Source organism: Arvicanthis niloticus, chromosome 26 (assembly GCF_011762505.2).
Source record: "Arvicanthis niloticus isolate mArvNil1 chromosome 26, mArvNil1.pat.X, whole genome shotgun sequence".
NCBI lineage: Eukaryota > Metazoa > Chordata > Mammalia > Rodentia > Muridae > Arvicanthis > Arvicanthis niloticus.
Window position 1 is genome coordinate 36,616,773 of NC_133434.1, and position 19,369 is coordinate 36,636,141.

At 42.2% G+C, this 19,369-nt stretch overlaps 1 protein-coding gene across 2 annotated transcripts in view; it reads right to left on the reverse strand.

The window, feature by feature from the left end:
* Positions 1 to 246: 246 nt before the first annotated feature.
* The window catches only part of Zwilch (zwilch kinetochore protein), a 28,994-nt gene continuing 9,871 nt past the window's right edge, over positions 247 to 19,369 (reverse strand). For both annotated transcript variants that reach the window (XM_076925746.1, XM_076925747.1), the window contains 11 exons: positions 16,665 to 16,736; positions 14,409 to 14,502; positions 13,433 to 13,488; positions 12,590 to 12,689; positions 11,875 to 11,954; positions 10,079 to 10,235; positions 9,435 to 9,463; positions 7,533 to 7,669; positions 7,065 to 7,160; positions 4,651 to 4,763; positions 247 to 366 (listed from right to left, as the gene is read on the reverse strand). In XM_076925746.1, coding sequence (XP_076781861.1) covers positions 278 to 366; positions 4,651 to 4,763; positions 7,065 to 7,160; positions 7,533 to 7,669; positions 9,435 to 9,463; positions 10,079 to 10,235; positions 11,875 to 11,954; positions 12,590 to 12,689; positions 13,433 to 13,488; positions 14,409 to 14,502; positions 16,665 to 16,736 — 1,023 coding nt within the window. In that variant the 3' untranslated portion in view covers positions 247 to 277. The remainder of the gene's footprint in view (positions 367 to 4,650; positions 4,764 to 7,064; positions 7,161 to 7,532; positions 7,670 to 9,434; positions 9,464 to 10,078; positions 10,236 to 11,874; positions 11,955 to 12,589; positions 12,690 to 13,432; positions 13,489 to 14,408; positions 14,503 to 16,664; positions 16,737 to 19,369) is intronic.

Sequence of the window (19,369 nt, forward strand, 5' to 3'; positions counted from 1 at the left end):
TTTTTCTTTTATTAATGATTTTGAAATCAAACTACAGATTGAAGATTTCTTTGATTCTAGAGTTAAGTAGATCTATTAAGTGGCCAACAAGAGGTACAAAGGCATTGGAGACTTGCAAAATCAAGTGATAACCTGGTAGGCCCTTGAGGGTTGCCTGGTGAACAGTTGCATTTCTGATGTGTGGATGTGGTACTGACAATGTGGAAATAGCTAAAACACGAGGTGCTCATCACAACATACCTGAGAGAAGACACCTCGCAAGGACCCTCAGTGCGCATTACTTGAAGTGCACCTGGCTGCAGGTAACCATGCTAATGAAGGCAGCCCTTTCTTCCAGGCTGCCATTCAGTGTCAACTCAGAAAACTCTGTAAGCAGAAAGACAATGAGGCCAGTGAGAACTCTCCACTGACTTCACCACAACACAGCAGTTGAGGAGTGTGGATGGCACCTGACTTCCGCTTGGAAAGAATCTATCTGTCGAAACTCAGCCGGGGCAGTTATTCCTATAGCATCCCCTCCTGTCAGCTGGGGCAGTTATTCCTATAGCATCCCCTCCTGTCAGCCGGGGCAGTTATTCCTATAGCATCCCCTCCTGTCAGCCGGGGCAGTTATTCCTATAGCATCCCCTCCTGTCAGCCGGGGCAGTTATTCCTATAGCATCCCCTCCTGTCAGCCGGGGCAGTTATTCCTATAGCATCCCCTCCTGTCAGCCGGGGCAGTTATTCCTATAGCATCCCCTCCTGTCAGCTGGGGCAGTTATTCCTATAGCATCCCTTCCTGATGTTTTAAGCTTTGACTAAACAACTTAACATTCAAAGTAGAGTAAAACAAAACAAAACAAAACAAACAAACAAAGAGCCACCTTCCCCAGGAACCAACTACATTTACATTAATTTTTATGTCTCCACTTAAAGCTCAACAAGTGTCTTTTCTGAATCATGCTGTAAAATAATTTTAGAAAAGAAATTCTTAGGATTTACAGCTTCCCCAACCCCTTTATGGGTTTTTAAAATAGGGTTTCTCTATGTAACCTTGACTTTCCTGGAACTTGTTATGTAGACCAGACTGGTTTCAAACTCAGAGACCCACCTGCTTATGCCTCCCAAGTACTGGAATCAAAAGTGTGCGCCAGCACCTCCAGGCAGAGTTTACAGCCTCATGGCTAAATGTACACTCATTTCTCTACCCTCTCAAACAATGACTACTGTGCTTCAAGGAAGCAGGCAGCTAGCATTTAGAGGGACGGTGTCCACTTCCTTTGTGACCTCCATGTTTTTACCATCACTACTGTCACTTGCTGAGCACACTGGTGGACTGCTCTCAGGTGGACACTTGATTGTCTACCCCATGACTTCCAACATGATTCTCTGTTGCACGCAGCCCAAGTGTGCTTGCTCTCTAAGTCTGTCTTCTTGGTCTTGATGTCAACTGTTTTACTTTTTTTGTTTTGTTTTTTCGAGACAGGGTTTCTCTGTGTAGCCCTGGCTGTCCTGGAACTCACTCTGGAGACCAGGCTGGCCTCGAACTCAGAAATCCGCCTGCCTCTGCCTCCCAAGTGCTGGGATTAAAGGCATGCGCCACCACCACCTGACTGTTTTACTTAGGAGCACAATCCCACTAGATAGATTGAAAGTTAGGTTTGACTTAAGTGTTCAGTCTAATGAAAAACATCTAATCTCTCAAATGTTTACCTTCCACTGGTTTATTTGTTTAATTTTGGTGAGGATGAGACTGTCTCATGTAGGCTAGGCTGGCCTTAATTTAAACTCATTATGTAGCCAAGGATGACCTGAACTTCTGAGGTCCTAAAACTACTTCCCAAGTTCTGGAACTACAAGTATGCGTTATAATATCCAGCTATACTTTTATTTAAAAAAGAAAAGAAGGGAAAAGAAAAGAAAAAAGATAAGAAAAGAAAAGAAAAGAAAAGAAAAGAAAAGAAAAGAAAAATCTTACTCTGTGGTTTAGGCTAGCCTAGAATCTTGAAACTATGTAACCCAGGGTTGCACACCTGTCTGACTTTGTTGCTACGGTTCCTGTTGTTCTGTCCCCAAGTGTATCTCAGTGCTGGCAAGAAGTCGAGGTGCATGTGGGCAAGTGCCCAACCACTGAGCTAACCCTAACCTCAGCTTCCCTGCTCCTCCTGCTCCTCCTCCTGAGTGCTGGGATTACAGCATGGCCTAACACACCAGCTTCCTAGCACTTTTTACATTTCAGATGGTCTCTGAATTTCCTTTTGGGTAAACTGTTCATGGTTCTCCCACTGAGGTTTTTTGTTGTTGTTTGTTTTTTTTTTCGAGACAGGGTTTCTCTGTGTAGCCCTGGCTGTCCTGGAACTCACTCTGTAGACCAGGCTGGCCTCGAACTCAGAAATCCACCTGCCTCTGCCTCCCAAGTGCTGGGATTAAAGGCGTGCGCCACCACCACCCAGCTTCTCCCGCTGAGTTTTTAAGTGCATATGTGCACACACATGTATGCATGCTTTGGTTTTTGAGACAGGGTCTCCAGGTGTAGCCCTGGCTGTCCTGGGACTTGTTTTATAGTCAAGGCTGGCCTCAAACATAACAATCCATCTGCCTCAAGTCATCTCAAAGATTTTTTTGTAGTATACTAGGACATGTTCCTCTTCTGAACACATGCTATAAATATGATTTTCTAGCTTACTATGTCTGTTGCTTGGCCTTTGAACTTTTTTCTTGTTATACAGAAATTTTTCTCTTTTTTATGTAACTGGAATTATTCTGCAAGATCACCTCTGAACCATCTTTCTGACCCCCACATAGCTGATTTGTAATTCTCTTTAGATTTTAAGTTGTGTATCATACTTAAGACACATGGCATGGGGGCTGGAGAAACGGCTCAGTGGTTAAGAGAACTGGTTGCTTTCCCAGAGGTACTGAGTTCATTTCCCAGCAACCACATAGTGGCTGATAACCATCTGTACCGGGATCTGATGTTCCCTGATTATGTCTGAAGACATCGACAGTGTACTTATATACATAAAATAAATAAGTCTGAAAAACAAAACAAAACAAACAAACAATCAAAAAACCACAAGCCATGATTTTAATTTATGGCTTCCAGGAAAAAGTCTTTCAGTTTAATGATTTCTGCATGTTTATCTATCTGTGACAGGTGGAATTACCTGGGAAACAGGAGTGGGCATGTTGTGGGGTATTGTCTTAATCATGTTAACTGAAGTGTGAAGACTTGCCCAGTACGGACAGACCATCATCCCTGGGCTAGGAAGTCTGGACAGCTTTGAAGTGGGGAGAGTAAACTGACAGGAGCACACAGGCACTGCCTCCTCCTGCTGAGTAAGGGCTTTCTGTCCACAGCTACTCAGGCAGCTCTGCTCGGACCTCCTTACCACGGTGGGTGGAGATCTGTGAGGAAATAAAACCACTGACCCTTCATTGCTTCTGTCAGAGTATTTTATCAAAGTAACGGGAAAAGAAACTAAGGTATAAATTAGTAGCAAAGTAGGGCAGAAATTATATGGTGACGGGGCCAAGCAGTGGTAGAGATGTCTTGGCTGGTGTTAATTTCAAATCGTCAGAATCTAGAATCATTGGGCATCTGAGCGTACCTGAGAGATTTCCTTATGTAAAGGGATGTGGTCAGCCCATCTTGATTCCTTGGACAGGGATCCTGGATGGTACAGGTGGAGAAGGGAAGTTGGCAGCACCCTGCACTCCTCTACCGCTCTCTGCTTCTTGAGTGTGAACACAGGTCTAACTGGCTGCCTGTTTTAAGCTCCTGACGCCTGACTGCCCCACCTTGGGCCATGAGCCAATGTAAACCTTTTTTCCCTAAGTTCCTGTCATTAGGGTATGTTATCAGAGTAAAATGAAAGATACTAAGACAGTATCAAATAGAATATAAAACCACTTATATTCCTACCAGTGGCTGATTAAGGAATCTGAAATTTTCTACTCTGTCAGAAAATCTTTGTAGTATTTCAATGTGGCCACTTAAGGCCCATATGAATAAGAGATGACATCACAATCAATATGCATGAAGATAAGGGCTTCACAGGTGCTTACTGAAGAGGCCAGGGAGGAGCTAATTACAAGAAGAACTAAGATACTGACACAGGCAATCTCTGAGAAAATACCAGAACCACCAACCCTTACTTATTCTAGCTGCAGAAAATGCATTAGGGAGGAATTGTCACCAGGATTACAGTACCAAGAGAGAGCTAACACTCCCATCTCAGCACTGACCTCTCCACTGTTCCTTCTTTCCTTATTCAGCAAAGGGTTTTGTTTTTCTTTTCTTTTTTTTTAAAAGATTTATTTATTTATTTATTTTTATGTATGTGAGTACACTGTCGCTGTCTTCAGACACACCAGAGGAGGGCACTGGATCCCATTACAGATGGTTGTGAGCCACCATGTGGTTGCTGGGAACTGAACTCAGGACCTCTGGAAGAGCAGTCAGTGCTCTTAACCACTGAGCCAGCCCCAGCAAAGATTCTTTTATCCAGGATAATAATAATAAGCACTCACTAGTGAGTATTATACTTCTAAAATTCACGATGGCACAAAAGTCAACTTTTCTTTTACAGTCTGTTTTATACCTACAGTTCAGGAAAAGACCTTAATGATTCCTCCCATAGAGATTCAATGACCACAGATGGTCGTTACCAGGCCTGTGGGAGCTGGGATGGTCCACAGGGGAGCTGTCACTCAGCTGCCACACCGTCTTCCCCCTCTTCTGACTACTGCTGAGTTCCACGCTCCATTTCTGTGGCTTCTCACTGAAGAAAAAAATACCAAAAGAAAATGAAAATGAATAAATAAATAAACTACTAGTAATGAAACAACTGCTGTTTCCTTCCTTCCTTCCTTCCTTCCTTCCTTCCTTCCTTCCTTCCTTCCTTCTAGTCCTTCAGTGACATCCTTACGTGACAAGCACTGAGTAGAGATATAAATAGGTCATACTCCCTGCCCTGGAAAAGGACAGTCAAGAAAGGGGAAAGACAAAAACAAACACACATTTCAAAGAAAAACAAAATTTTTTAGAAAGCAGTAATAGTCTAGGGCTGGAGAGATGGCTCAGCAGTTAAGAACACTGGCTGCTCTTTCCAGAAAACCAGGGTTTAATTCCCAGCACCCACACTCAGCTCTCATGTCTCTAACTCCAGTTCCAGGGCTTCTGACACCCTCACACAGACACACATGCAGGCAAAACACTAATGAACATAAACTAAAAATATGTCACATATATAAATAAACAGTAGTAGAGAAACACTGTGCAAAGCAAGTGTGGTAGTGTTCTAGCACGTGAGGCTGAGGCAGGAGAATCTCCAAGTTTAAGAGCAGCATGAGCTACACACAGAGTTCTAGGCAAGCTTAAACAGTGAAACCGTTTCATCCTTCTATTTTCCCTCAAAGAAAGAAAGAACGAACAGTGCAGGGATGAGGGGTGGCACCGAGGTAGTCAAGATTAGTAATTATTTAAGAGATAAAGTAAGGAACAAGAGTGAGGTTTGGTGATTACATGATCAATGGTCATTTGAAAGATAAAACATAAGAGGAAAAAACAGCATTATAAAAGAGTAGCATTTAAAAATGTTTGTTTAGCTGGGCGGAGGTGGCGCACGCCTTTAATCCCAGCACTTGGGAGGCAGAGGCAGGCGGATTTCTGAGTTGGAGGCCAGCCTGGTCTACAGAGTTAGTTCCAGGATAGCCAGGGCTACACAGAGAAACCCTGTCTCGAAAAGACAAAACAAAACAAAACAAACAAACAAACAAACAAACGAGCTGTGCGGTGATTTTCTTACCAGCTGAGCTATCTTCTAACCCCACACTTTTGTAAACATTTACCCACCCACCCACCCACCTTCCTGTTTATTTAGTGCACATGTGAGAAGGTCCATGGGTGGTGTGCGTGCTATGGCAGGCATGCTAGGGTGCACATGTGAGAAGGTCCATGGGTGGTGTGTGTGCCATGGCAGGCACGCTAGGGTGCACATGTGAGAAGGTCCATGGGTGGTGTGTGTGCTATGGCAGGCATGCTAGGCTGTACATGTGAGAAGGTCCATGGGTGGTGTGTGCCATGGCAGGCATGCTAGGCTGCACATGTGAGGAGGTCCATGGGTGGTGTGTGTGCCATGGCAGGCATGCTAGGGTGCACATGTGAGGTCAGCCAGTTCCCTTTGAACCAAGTAAGTGAGCTCCAGGAGTGGAACTCAGATCATACAGCATTTACTAAGTAAGCTATGCTGCCCACCCCTATTTTGATTTCTTTTTTCTCCTTTTTGTCCCCCAGAGCTGAGGACCTAACTCAGGGCTTTGTGCTTGCTAGGCAAGCGCTCTATCACTGAGCTAGATCCCCAACCCCCTTTTTCTCCTTTTGGGACACTGACTCAGTCTGTAGTTCTGTCTGGCCTAGAACTTTACTGTGTGGACCAGGCTGGTCTTGGAACTCAGGAGAGGTACCCACCTGAGCCCTAGAATTATAGGCATGCACTACCACACCCAGGCAAAGGCAATTTGTCTATAACATGTTCATTTAAATTGGCAAATGAAAAGGCTGCTAGTAGCTGGACTCAGCAGTGCACTTACTATGGAAGTGGAAACAGGACAACAACATTTTAAGCCACTCGGTGACATAGTAAGACCCCGTCTCAAAAATCAACTGATCACTGGGTATGATGGTGCAAACTTCTAGAATGACAGAAGCTTCAAGAAGCAGACATGAGGAGTGAACTGTCAGGGAGAGCAGCACTGGCACGTCAAGAGTGCATGGCTAAAATTCTCTCACGCTCACAGCCACACCCTTGGTCGCGCTGTGCCTGTATAGACTCATCATTGTCTCTCAGCCTGTCATCTCTTCTCTTATTTCACCCGAGATTTTGTGAGAGAACTATACATTAACAGAACAAAGACTAGAGGCTCAAAAGTCTTAAGTGACATGAATTCTGGAAGAAGCAACAGGAAAGGCCATGGTCAAGCAGGACCAGGACACCAGGCTAAGCCACACTGGGTCATGAAATCCGATGGGAAACAGGCCCCAAACTGCCCATAAGGTACAATGTAACTATTAAGTTGCTTACCTCTGATACAAACTCTTTACAGCCACTGGCGTGACTGGCAGCTGAAAAACGTGTTGCTCATCAAGAGGATTTTGTCTGTAATATTTTATGCAGGATCTAAAAAGATAAAACAATTGCTTTTGGGAATAAGAGCTATCAGAAAAGACAAAGTCTTTCTAGTCTAGGAAAACACTGACCACTAACCGGGACATGGACACTAACCAGACATAGGCAGAAGGAACGAATTCAGAGCCACAATAGTGACAAACAGCACCTCCCCACACCCACCTTCCATCCTCTGCAAAAAAAACTTAAAGACAACGTTTTCTTTCTAGCCAAGGAAATCTCATTTACTTCGAAAAATTCATATAGATTGATTTCTTAGACAAAAACATACTAAGCTGAGAATGTAGCTAAGTGATGGCTCACACCAGTAAGCCCGGGCTGCAAATGAGACAATGTCTCAAAACAAAAAGAAAAAATACTTACTGTGTCAAAGAAAAGAGCAGCTCGTGCTGAGGTTTAATGAAAAGCATGCAGATGACTAATATCTCAAGAATATGGTGGAGTTTCTGAACACGGGAGACCTGCTCCTGGGTCGTCACTGATGGACAAGTGAAGTATTCCTGGAAGACAGGAAGAGAGAGAGGAAGAAAGCAAAGACTAAGCAGAATGCTGGGAAGCAGCAGCCATTCCCTCTACCGCTAACTCTGGACGCTTGGCAATGGGGAAGGAGGCAATGACGGCACAGAACCTTTCACCATCAGCCTTAAACCAAGGTCTCTGTAAGAATGCCGGACACAAATAACACAGTCTCCTAGAAAAGCTGATCCAGGCAGCCTGACTACCGAGGACACGTGGGCAGCCAACACTGCTCACTCCCGAGGACGGCGGGGCTCACCTGCAAGCACACTCGACCTCGACCCTCGCCTAGTGAACCCAAGTCTAAGAGACTCCCCGAGTGCCCGACACCTTCCCCTTCAACAGGTCACTGGTGCAGTGCCATGGGTTTTGGAGAAAAAAATTGACAAGCGAAGCCAGTATCAAAAACGGTTGAACTTTCCTGTCCTATTTCTCTTCTTTTCTTCTTTTCTTTTTTTTTTAATTGGGGTGGGGGAGAGCGGAGGTTCGAGACAGGGTTTCTCTGTGTAGCCCTGGCTGTCCTGGAACTCACTCTGTAGACCAGGCTGGCCTTGAACTCAGAGATCCACCTGCTTCTGCCTCCCAAGTGCTGGGATTAAAGGCGTGCGCCACCACTGGCCGGCCCAGTCCTATTTCTGAGATCCAATCTAATAATCCAGTGGAAATGATAAATAGACTTTGACAGCAGCCAAGACTCTAGCTTCCTGGAGTGTATATTTTGTATAATTCTTTCCTCTTGAGTGAACCTAGAACTTTCAAACATGATGTAGTTTTATTGCCACAACTAGGCCACTAATAGACTATGCATTAATCAATAATATATAATATTAATACATAATATATTAGCATATATACTAATAGGCTATGCACTGTTTAATAATATGTAAAATATACAATATGTATTATACAATGTAATATATAGCATATGTTATATACTGTTATATATAATACTATTTATATTTATCGTTATATGTATTATTGATTAATGCATAGTCTGTTACCTAGTTATGGCAATAAAACCACATCATGTTTACAAGTTCTAGGCTCATATATAATCTAATATATATGGCAATTATCATCTGTTCCTTATAAAATCCTGCCCAGAGTCAGGTGTAGTGGTGATGCTTTAATCACCCGCATATGGGAGACAGAAGCAGGTGAGTCTCTTGAGTTTGAGACTGGCCTGGTCTACAAGTAAACTAACTCCAGGACAGCCAGGGCTACATAGTGAGACCCTGTCTTAAAAAACAAAACAAAACAAAACAATAAAAACCCTCCCGGGCTAGCCTTTAAGAAGACCAAGAAGGAAAGGAGATGCTCTTCCACCTACTGTCCCCCTGAAGTCAGCTGTCATGCTGTGGGGAGAATCCATGATAAGCGCTGCGAGCGTTCTGTAGAACCTGAGACTGGTCCTGAGCCAGTACAGTAAAGAATGTCGTAACTCCTTTAGCAGATAATCCTTCAAGTGAGCCAAGAGGACATAAAATAACTGCGCCCTTAGAGACGCCCTGACAATCTAGGTAAGAGTCTCGGTGCAGCAGTGCATCGACACAAAACCACACATCAGCTGCATAAATACAAAGAGAAAGGGACTGGCTGGGACAGGCACCTCTCGGGTTTCCTTTGAGGAGCAGCAACAGCCAGCATCAGTTAGCTCGCTGTGCTTCCTAGGACCTAGAACAGAGGCTGGCATGTTACAGATACTTAGCAACTGTGTGTTGTTATGACTACGTAAAGAAAGAAACTCACCAAATGATTCAAAGATGCAAGTTCCTGACCTATCAAGAAAAACATATGTAAATAAGCTTTAGGAATTTTCCAGTAAAATTTTAAAAATAAAAGAAGCTAAGAAAAACATTTGTAGTTCATATATTAAAAAGGTGATCAAGTCAAATAGGTCATCAATTACATTATAAATTCATACTAATACTTATTCTAAAACTGATCATAGCTTGACCCTAGTAAACAAAGTATCAAGTGTGAAGTATTGAAAAAAATCTTTTAACTAGCGACAGCAGGTTCAGAAGGTAAAGGCGCCTGCCAGCAAACCTGACAACCTAAGCTAGAGCCTGGGCCCACATGGTAGAAGAACTGCCTCCAGCAAGGTGCTCTCCACACCCAGGTGTCCTCATAGGTGCCCCACCACACCACATTTTAAAACAAACAACAAACAAAACTCATATCTAAAAGCCAAAAAACCAAAACACTACAGCTCTATTTAATCGATTGTATTTATCAAGTGGAAAATAGGCCCAGAAAAGGAAAATGATTGTATCAGAGCCAACCAGAGAGGTAAAGCCAGATGACAAGGACTAGGAAGGTAAAAAATTATGAATAGTTATGGATGGCAACTGACAAGTTTCTCAAGCTTTTAAGTTGGAAAAAGAACTCACTGACAAAAAAGCTGATATAATCTTTCTTCAGTTTGTCCAAACCGATTTCCAAAAGCATCTGCAGTGGAGCAGTTCCAGAGAGAGGGACGCTGTCCATGGCCCCATGGTAAGACTGCTGAATGAGCTTACTGAGTAAACTGTGACTCCCACTGTGCAGCTAGAAATAGAAAAAAGTTTACACATTCTTAAATTTAAGTATAAATAAATGTAATAGGCAAAATAAGACTATGAGTTCAAAATTAGAATCATCCATCTTCAGTCTCCTGACACTATATATTCTTTCAACAAAATCTCCCAAATTACCTGAGTTCCTAAGATGCCACTCCTGGCTAGAAATGTGGCTTTAGAGTGCTTGCCTCATGTGCCAAAGCTCTGGCTCCATCCCCAGCTCTGGATGAACAGGGAGTTGGTGGTACCTGTCTGTAGTCGCAGCACTTAGGAGGCAGGTGGGTGTATCAGAAGTTTAGTCAGTCATCCCCAGCTACATAGCCAATTGGATACCCCATTATTTAAAAAAAAAAAAAAACCAAGAAGAAAAAGAAAAGCAATTCCTACTTCACTCGTGTTTTGAAAATCTAGAGCAGCCAAGGAAGGTATAAGTGATGTGCTTAATTCTACCAGAGAGTCAGAGCTGGGCCTGTGAGGCCTTAAAACTAAGAGTTCTGTGACTGCAGCACCAGTGTCTCCACTCACAATGAAGCAGACTGAAGGCACAACCTCTGCTCCTCGGGGTCCATGTATATGACATGTATATGACAAAGTGACTTTTCAGCTGTGACACCCAACCTAACTTGGATTATTCATAAATTACAAAGGGCCATCAACTTACACTTCACTTTGGCACCAGTTATTAGACTGACTTTAAGATCTGTAAATGGCCCCTTGCTGCTGCTTTCCTTAGTCTTCTGCATTTGCTCTTTTTTAAAACTAGATTCCCCTGGTTTGCACTTACTGTATGCAGCAGGTTCATGCTCACCAACACCCCACAAACACAGAATCTCATTTCAATAGCTAAGCTGCAAACACTCACAACTACTACTGCCCCCAGAGCAAGCTCTTGTGCTTGTTGTGTCTAAGATCCTCACAACACTGATGACCGTTCCTGGTGCTGGGATCAAACTCAGGGCCTCACACCGCTACAAAGATTCTGACTTTTATCATGAACTGGTAGCTAAGTTATTCAAAATGGTTCCTAATAAGCTCCTTTTAACCTTTTATTTTGCTTTTTTGTTCAATGTAAAAGTAATATAACCATAATTTGGAAAATTCATAGAGTGACAGAAATTTCAAGTGCAAAGTGCACAGTTCTTTGTTAGGCTTCTCTCAGTGGTTGTCACTAAGAATTCAGGTTAACCTCCAACGTGTGAGCATCCTGCTTCTCACCAAATACTAGGGTTACAGGCATGTCCTACCATGCCTGGTCCTCACATATGCTTTTGTGCATGAGTGCTGGGTAGATCTCTACACAAGTATTACTGCTTCAGAAGCCATATTACATTTGAGAATCTCAAGTCACCATCAAAACTGCCTATGAAAACATCATTTCCAGAACAGTTAACAGTACCAACATCTTATAGATACTAAGCCAGACCCCAGGTGCTGTGCATGCATTAGATCAGTTTCACCCCCCAGAACACTAAGACGCAGGAAGAGTCCAGCCTCACCCTGTAGATGAGGGCAGCGAGGTACTGGGAAGTAAAGGGCCCCAAGTTCACACAGCTAGAAGGTAGCAGAGCCGAAGGTTGACGCAGACTGTTTGATCTAATGTTTTATCAAACACTCTGTTTTTAACCTACCCACGGCTGTATGTCACCACGCTGCAGGCTCTGCAGGACCAATGTGAAACACTTCACCAAGTCTTGATATGAAACCACACCTTGAAAACCAAGTCACACAGAAATCATTTCCACATCTCTGATTAAAATGTCATGCACAAGAAACAAACAAAAACCCTGCTGAGGGGTTAGGGTTGTGGGGGGGGTGGGGGGGGGATTTAAAATGGGAGAAAAAAAAGAAGACAGAAAGATATAGCTCAGATTGCCAAATAACATTTGGTCTGTCTGTCTGTCTGTCTGTCTATCTATCTAAAATTGTTATATATGAGTTATATATTTACAATATTATATATATATATATATATATATATATATATATAAAACACAATTTTATTTAGGTATGTTTTGATTCCTCTAAATATAGTTACAGCTCATGCAACATAGCTAAGTTTTATATTTTAAAAGGCATGAAAAGGGGCTGGAAAGATGGCTTAGCAGTTAAGAGCACTGACTACTCTTCCAGAGGACACAAACCCCAGCACCTACACACTACGCCCAATCATCTATAACTCTAGTTCCAGAGGATCTAAACTGCCTTCTGGCCTTTGCAAGCAGGCTGACCTCACATGGTGTATAGACACACACACAGGCAAAACACCGATACAACATAAAGTTAAAACAAACAAAAACCTTAAACACACACAAAAAGCCCCCTTTAATCACGATGGACACGCACTGCTGCTCATTCTGCACCAAAGCTGTTCAGCAAAGTCGAGATCCCCCCGAACCGTGACCAGCATAGACCTGACAACTGCAGCTGCATCATGGTTCACTTCCTGGAAAAGAAAAAGAAGCAGACTTTAGAGAACTCGCCATTTATTTACTTTAGAAGTGAAGTAGTTCAAGCTTCAAACACTATTCTGAAAGCTATGAAGACAGGAGCATATACAAAGAATTATGGAAATGTCATTTTCCTCAGAATTTCATTTACTAATAAGGAGACATACTTGAATAGAGTAAATAGTCTTGAAGTTGTTTTAATCTGTAAGAACTAAGCAGACATGGTGGCAGTTACATATCCATAAAGCCCAGCACTCAGGAGGCTGAGGCAGGAGTAAACTGCATTTGAAGCTAGCCTGAGCACAACTCTGTCTCAAGACAAAAACCAAACCCTCAACAATAACAGCAAAACTATACCACTTAAAAGTAAGCTCTCAATCTCCTTCCTACATGAGAATATCCATTAAGTGGCCTTTGACCCCATTTCCTTATCATCAGGTGGAAACTGTTAATCTCAACTGCCTTCTGGCCTTTGCAAGCAGGCTGACCTCACATGGCGTACAGACACACACACAGGCAAAACACCGATACAACATAAAGTTAAAACAAACAAAAACCTTAAACACACACAAAAAGCCCCCTTTTCTTTTGGTTTTTCAAGACAGGGTTTCTTTATGTAACTTAGGCTGTCCCAAAACTTGCTCTGTAGATCTAGCTAGCTGTGAACGCAGACATCCACCTGCCTCTGCCTCCCAAGTGTTGAGATTAAAGCATTCACTATCACACCTGGCTTACTTACCTCTTTTTGTTTGTCTTTTTTTGTAGAATCATCAAATCCATCCAGCTTATTTAAGTCTAAAAAGCAGAAAAGGCTTATTAAGTTGATTTTCATTTCCTGCTTCCTGTATTACTTCCACCCTAATCCTGCTGTCAAGCAGCAAATGGGAACAGGAGGCGCACAGTGGGGCTTCAGCAAAGGGCAGACGACAGCTGTCCTTCAAGCAGGAGCTCGAGACAGACAGGCACGTGGAAGATGCTCAGACACCGTCCCATGGCTCTTCTACAGTCTCAGACACATTTACTTATTTATTTGTGCTACACAGACTTCCATGTCAACATTCTCTTTTTTAGAGCCCTGAAGCCTGATCAAACCTAGGGATTCAAGTATGGCTGGCAACGCTCTCCCACCAAGCTCCAGCCCTAGCCCTCTTTTGACTTTTGTCTGTCTGTCTGTCTGTCTGTCTGTCTGCATGCATGCATGCATGAATGTGGTTTTGGACACAGTATTTCTTTATGTAATAGCCTTGGCTGGCCTGGACTGGCTTTGTAGACCAGGCTGGCCTCAAACTCAGATCCACCTGCCTCTGCTTTCCTAAGTGCTGGAATTAAAGGTATGTGCCACCTTGCCCAACACTTACATATTTTTTTTACTTTGTGACAAGGTTTCTGTAAGTTGCCTACCTTGACTGACACTGAAATTACCCTACAGCTCAAGTTAACAGTTCTCCTGCCTTGTCCTCTCAAATAGCTTTACATGTAGATTACAGGTCTGTGCTGCCAGGCTTGGCTCAGACTCAATCTTACAGTTTTTTAAAATAACATCTATCTTTGACATTTTAGAACCAAAGCTTTCTCCAAGCTTATCAGATCACAGCTTTAATGTATTCTAACGCAAAGCTATAGAAAGCCACGAGACAACCAATAGCTACATGTGGCAAGCACATGTACTCAATTAAAAACAAGCAACAGACAAGAACAAACTATGAAACAAACACCATTCAAAAATTCCTGCACAAATTCAACAGCAGATTTTGTTTCCAGAGGTTCGAGCCATTCGGTTACACCAGTCCTGATGCCATCAGCCAAAACCTGTAAAACAGTTTAACAGTCAGAAAACATGTTAGCTGAAATCACAGCCTAATTAATAGGGATATATTTAATAGTATCAATTAAGGTAGCAGTTCTTTAGACCAAATTTTTTTGGGATTTATTTATTTTATTGCATATTTTGAGTGTTTTATGCATCACATATAGTGCCTAGTGCTTTCAGAACTCAAAAGAGGTCATTGGCTCTCCTAGTAATGGAGTTACAGATGGTTATTAGGTATCATGTGGTACTAGGAATCAAACCCAGGTCCCCTGGAAGAGCAACAAGTGCTCTCAACCACTGAGCTCTCTTTCCAGCCCTATGGTAAGGTAAGGAATTCTTGAATGCCAACCACTCACTAGGCATTGTCATAGGATTTTGTATGTAGTGTGTTATTTAATCCCAACAACTCTCTGAGGCAGATACCACTGTCTTCATTTTATTAAGGCATAGAAAACCTCAGTAACTGGCTGAAGTTACTAACAAACAGTAGCAGGGATACACACCCACCAGGCTGGTTCTATAAACAGTATTCTCCACTATAATGCCATGCACACAGAAACAACATGTGGTTCTGGGAGCAGGATACAGTACAGGTGAAGTAACAAGGAAACCACAAGCAAGTTGATCCAAACACAATATAATTACACACAACACACAGGCACACACAAAAAATTTAAGCCCAGTGATGGAAAGGCAGTTAAGACAGGTTACACTAGCTACAGGACTGATAACAGGAGGGTTCTGTCTGCTGCAGCTCAGCGGGACTAATGTCTACAAGCAGGGAGGAGGAGGGGAAGATCATGAGGATGACTCCAACCAGAGTGAACAAACAGCAGAGAACAGAAGGAACAGAGCAAAGACTGAGAAACCTCACAAGTGTTTTGCTTCACATGAGAAATGATATCCACTATTGCCATTGTAATAAATTGACAGGATCAAGTGGTTAGCAATTGTTTCTCAACAGAAAAGACATCACTTCATACTTACAGAGGGGTCTATGAAAAAGGTGACACAGAGGGCTCTATGAAAAAGGTGACGATAATCTTTATGTATCAGAATGACTGAGATATTTAACTTGGCAGAGGTCAGGGATGTTAAACATGTTGCTATGTGTAGGACGGTCCAAACGATAAGGATCGGGGCAGTGTGAAAGCCCACAGTGTCTCTATTGAAAAAAGAACGCAACATCTTGACAGTGTGTCAAACAAAGGTGAGAAGGTTGTAACTGACTAATACAGGAAGGGCCAGTGAGCTGACTCAGTGACAAATGTGCGTGCTGCCAAGTCTGATGACCTGAGCTCTATCTCCACCATCCACATACAGGACAGAACTGATAGTCACAAGCTGGCTTCTGACCTTCTGCACAAATACGCTATATATAAATAAATATAACAAAAAATACACAAAATAAGTAAACTATAATTTAAAAAGGCAAAAAGAGGGCAGACAAGAGGACAAAAAGAAGAGCAGAAGGGAAAGACAGCAGGTATGTGTAAGAAAACTGCAAGCATTTAGAAAATACGAGGATTGAATCTCGGTATGTGTAGAAGAAAGTATGGTTTAAACATAGTTGCCACAGGACCTAATTATTTCACCTTTGATGCAGAAAATATATGGTCCCCAAAATTTGCATAAACATTCAAGCAATATCATGCCTAATAGCCAAAAAGTACAAAAAAAAAGAAAAAAAGAAAAAAGAAAAAAGAAAAAAAAAAGAAAAGAAAAGAAAAAAGAAAAAAAAGAAGAAGAAACATTCATCGGTTGATGAAAAGATGAACAAAATGCAGCAGACCCATGAATTAGGTGCTGTTAGCAATCAAAGCTGTGAAACACTGTAAGCACATTAGTGGTCGCCGGAGACCGGCAAGGTTGCAGAGTGAGCGCTAAACAGTCCTAGGAGTGATCAAGATGTTACAGAGCTAACTGTGGCGATGGGCGATGCTTCGTACAGTTCGGCAGCGAAGTCAGAGGTAGAGTAGCTGTTCTCTAAGTGGCACTGCCTTCATTTTGAAGACAACCGCCATGTAAGTAACTGTGCAAACTGTCAAGAGTATAGTGAAATGTAACATTTAGAGCAAATTTTAAAGAAAAAAGTTATATTGTGAAGCAATTTTCATGACAATATGTAATTCAGAAAAAGACATTCTAGAAAGATACTCACAAGGAGAAATTTCAGTTCTCTGTGAAGATGACTCAAACAACCTCTGGGCTCTCCTGATTGAACTCTGATATTCTAAAAAGTATCAAAGACCATCAGTTTTCATTGGCAGCCCACGTTCTCTGTCCAAGAGTCACTGTGACTTGCATTTCAACTGCATATCTTATAAAGCACCAATAAATTAAGTGCAATCCATAACTAGAGCATCTTATCCCAAGGTCTTACAGATCGGCACTCCTGATGCACAACAGGAATCAGGCTACTGCCCTCTTCTGTATCATAAAGACAGAACAACTGCCTCCCTTACATGGTTTCCTGCCTTTCCTCAGAGAATTTCCAAGAGGATAGGTGGAAAAAATTCAAATAAACAGCTCAAAACTCAGTGATACACTGAAAACAAAGTCCCCAATAAGTCAGTGTGTTAGTCTATTAATTAAACCAACACACAAGTAGTCTACCCAGAAGCTTTACAAACCTTAAGTCCTTAAAAACAAGTAAGTAAATCCCTACTACAGGAGAAGAAAGACATAAATATAAATACCCATAATCCTACCCTCCAGAAGAATCACTGTTAATATGATGAAGGCTTCTGGGCATACAGTTTAAAAAAAAAAAAAAAGAAAAGAAAAAAAAGAATTATTTATTTATTTTATGTATAAGAGTACACTGTCTTCAGACACACCAGAAGAGGGCATCGGATCCCATTACAGATGGTTTTGAGCCACCATGTGGTTGTTGGGAATTGAACTCAGGACCTCTGGAAGAGAAGTCAGTGCTCTTAACCGCTGCGCCATCTCTGCAGCCCACTTTTTCTTTTCTTTTCTTTTTTTTTTTTTTAAACAAAACATACTTGACACCCACAGTTGTACATATTGTTTTATATACTTTTCTTTTAACTTTTGCTTTAAAAGTTTTTCCTATTCTTTTAAAATATTTTTCTCCACATTATGTAGTCTAGGGACTGGATATAGGCCAAGTACTTTACCACTGAGCTACATCCCCAGCCCTAGACTTTCAGTGGTTTTTCCAGACAAGGTTTCTCTGTGTAACCTTGGCTGATCTGGAACTCACAGAGATCCTCCTGCCTCTGCCTCCCAAGTGCTGGGACTAAAGGTGTGTGCATACACAGTGTAGTTTAAAATATGATTTCTTGTATAGGCCAGATGCCTTGGCCTATACAAGAGCCAAACCTGATGTTGCAGGTCTATAATCCCAGCTACTCTAGATGCTAAGGCAAGAAGTCACAAATTAAAGGCCAGTGTAGATGAAGGGTCAGCATTGCTGGTCTCTGCAGGTACTAAGACAGGTATCAGCCTACCTCAATTTTTTTGAAAAAAGGGCTTGGCATGAACACAGGGGTGTTGTCCTGGAGAAATGGTACAGTAGTTAGGAGCAAATATTGCTTATACAGAAATCCTAAGTTCAATTTCCAGCACCAATATTAAGAAATTCATTGCTGGGCGGTGGTGGCGCACGCCTTTAATCCCAGTGCTTGGGAGGCAGAGGCAGGCAGATTTCTGAGTTCGAGGCCAGCCTGGTCTACAAAGTGAGTTCCAGGACAGCCAGGGCTACATAGAGAAACCCTGTCCTGAAAAACAAAAAAACAAAACAAGAAAAAGAAAAAAAGAAATTCATAACCATCTTTAATTCCCTCCCAAACCAGGGGAACCCAACACCTCTGGCCTCTGCAGGCATCTGCACTCACATGCACATACTCATAATTTAAAAAATCACTGAGGCTGGAGAGATGGCTCAGCAGTTAAGAGCACTGACTAATCTCCCAGAGGTCCTGAGTTCAATTCCCAGCAATCAACGTGGTGCCTTACCATCTCTAATGGGATCTGATGCTCTCTTCTGGTGTGTCTAAAGACAGCTACAGTGTATTCATATGAAAACAAACAAACAAACAAACCCTTAAAAAAAAATCACTGAAGTAAATCTTACAAAGACGGTTAGCTGAGGACATAGGTCCTTGCCTATTATACTAAACACAATCTCCAATACCAAAAATAATTTTCCTTTAAATTTTTATTTACTTTTTAAATGTGCATCGGTGTTTTGCCTGCATGTATGTGTGTGAGTGTGCCAGATGCCCTTGAACTGGAGTTACAGACAGCTAGAACTGTTATGTTGGTGCTGAAAATAGAACCCAGGGCCTCTGGAAGAGAGATGGCTCTGGCTGAATCTTAATTTTAAACTATCTCATCATATTCCTTACCACTTTAATCATTTCTTATTTTTTGGCTGAATGTTCAACAGGTTTATTCTTAAATATTTTTAGCTTAGCTTTTTGCTAGCAATTTTAACTTCCTTTCTTCTTTCCTCCTTTTGACAGGGTCTCAGTATGCAGCTCTGCCTGTCTTGGAATTCACAACATAGACTAGGCTGGCCTCAAATTCTCAAGAGATCCTCTTGGCTCTGCCTCCTGAGTGACGGGATTAAAGGCATGTGCCATTGTGCCTGGAACAGAAATAATTTGACTTCTCTTGAGTCACCACACAAAGAGATTGCAATCATCTCTTAAAAGTAAAGTTCCATAGTAACAGGATTGTAACTGACAGCTCAGCTTACTTGGCAAAACCTCCATTAGTTGTATTCTGAGACCTCGGTGGAAGTCGGCCGAGACTTTCTGAGTGGTACAGCCTAATATCCAGTGAATGTCACGGCTGGAAGTACACAGCACCAGCAGGAAACAAGCAAACTGCCAC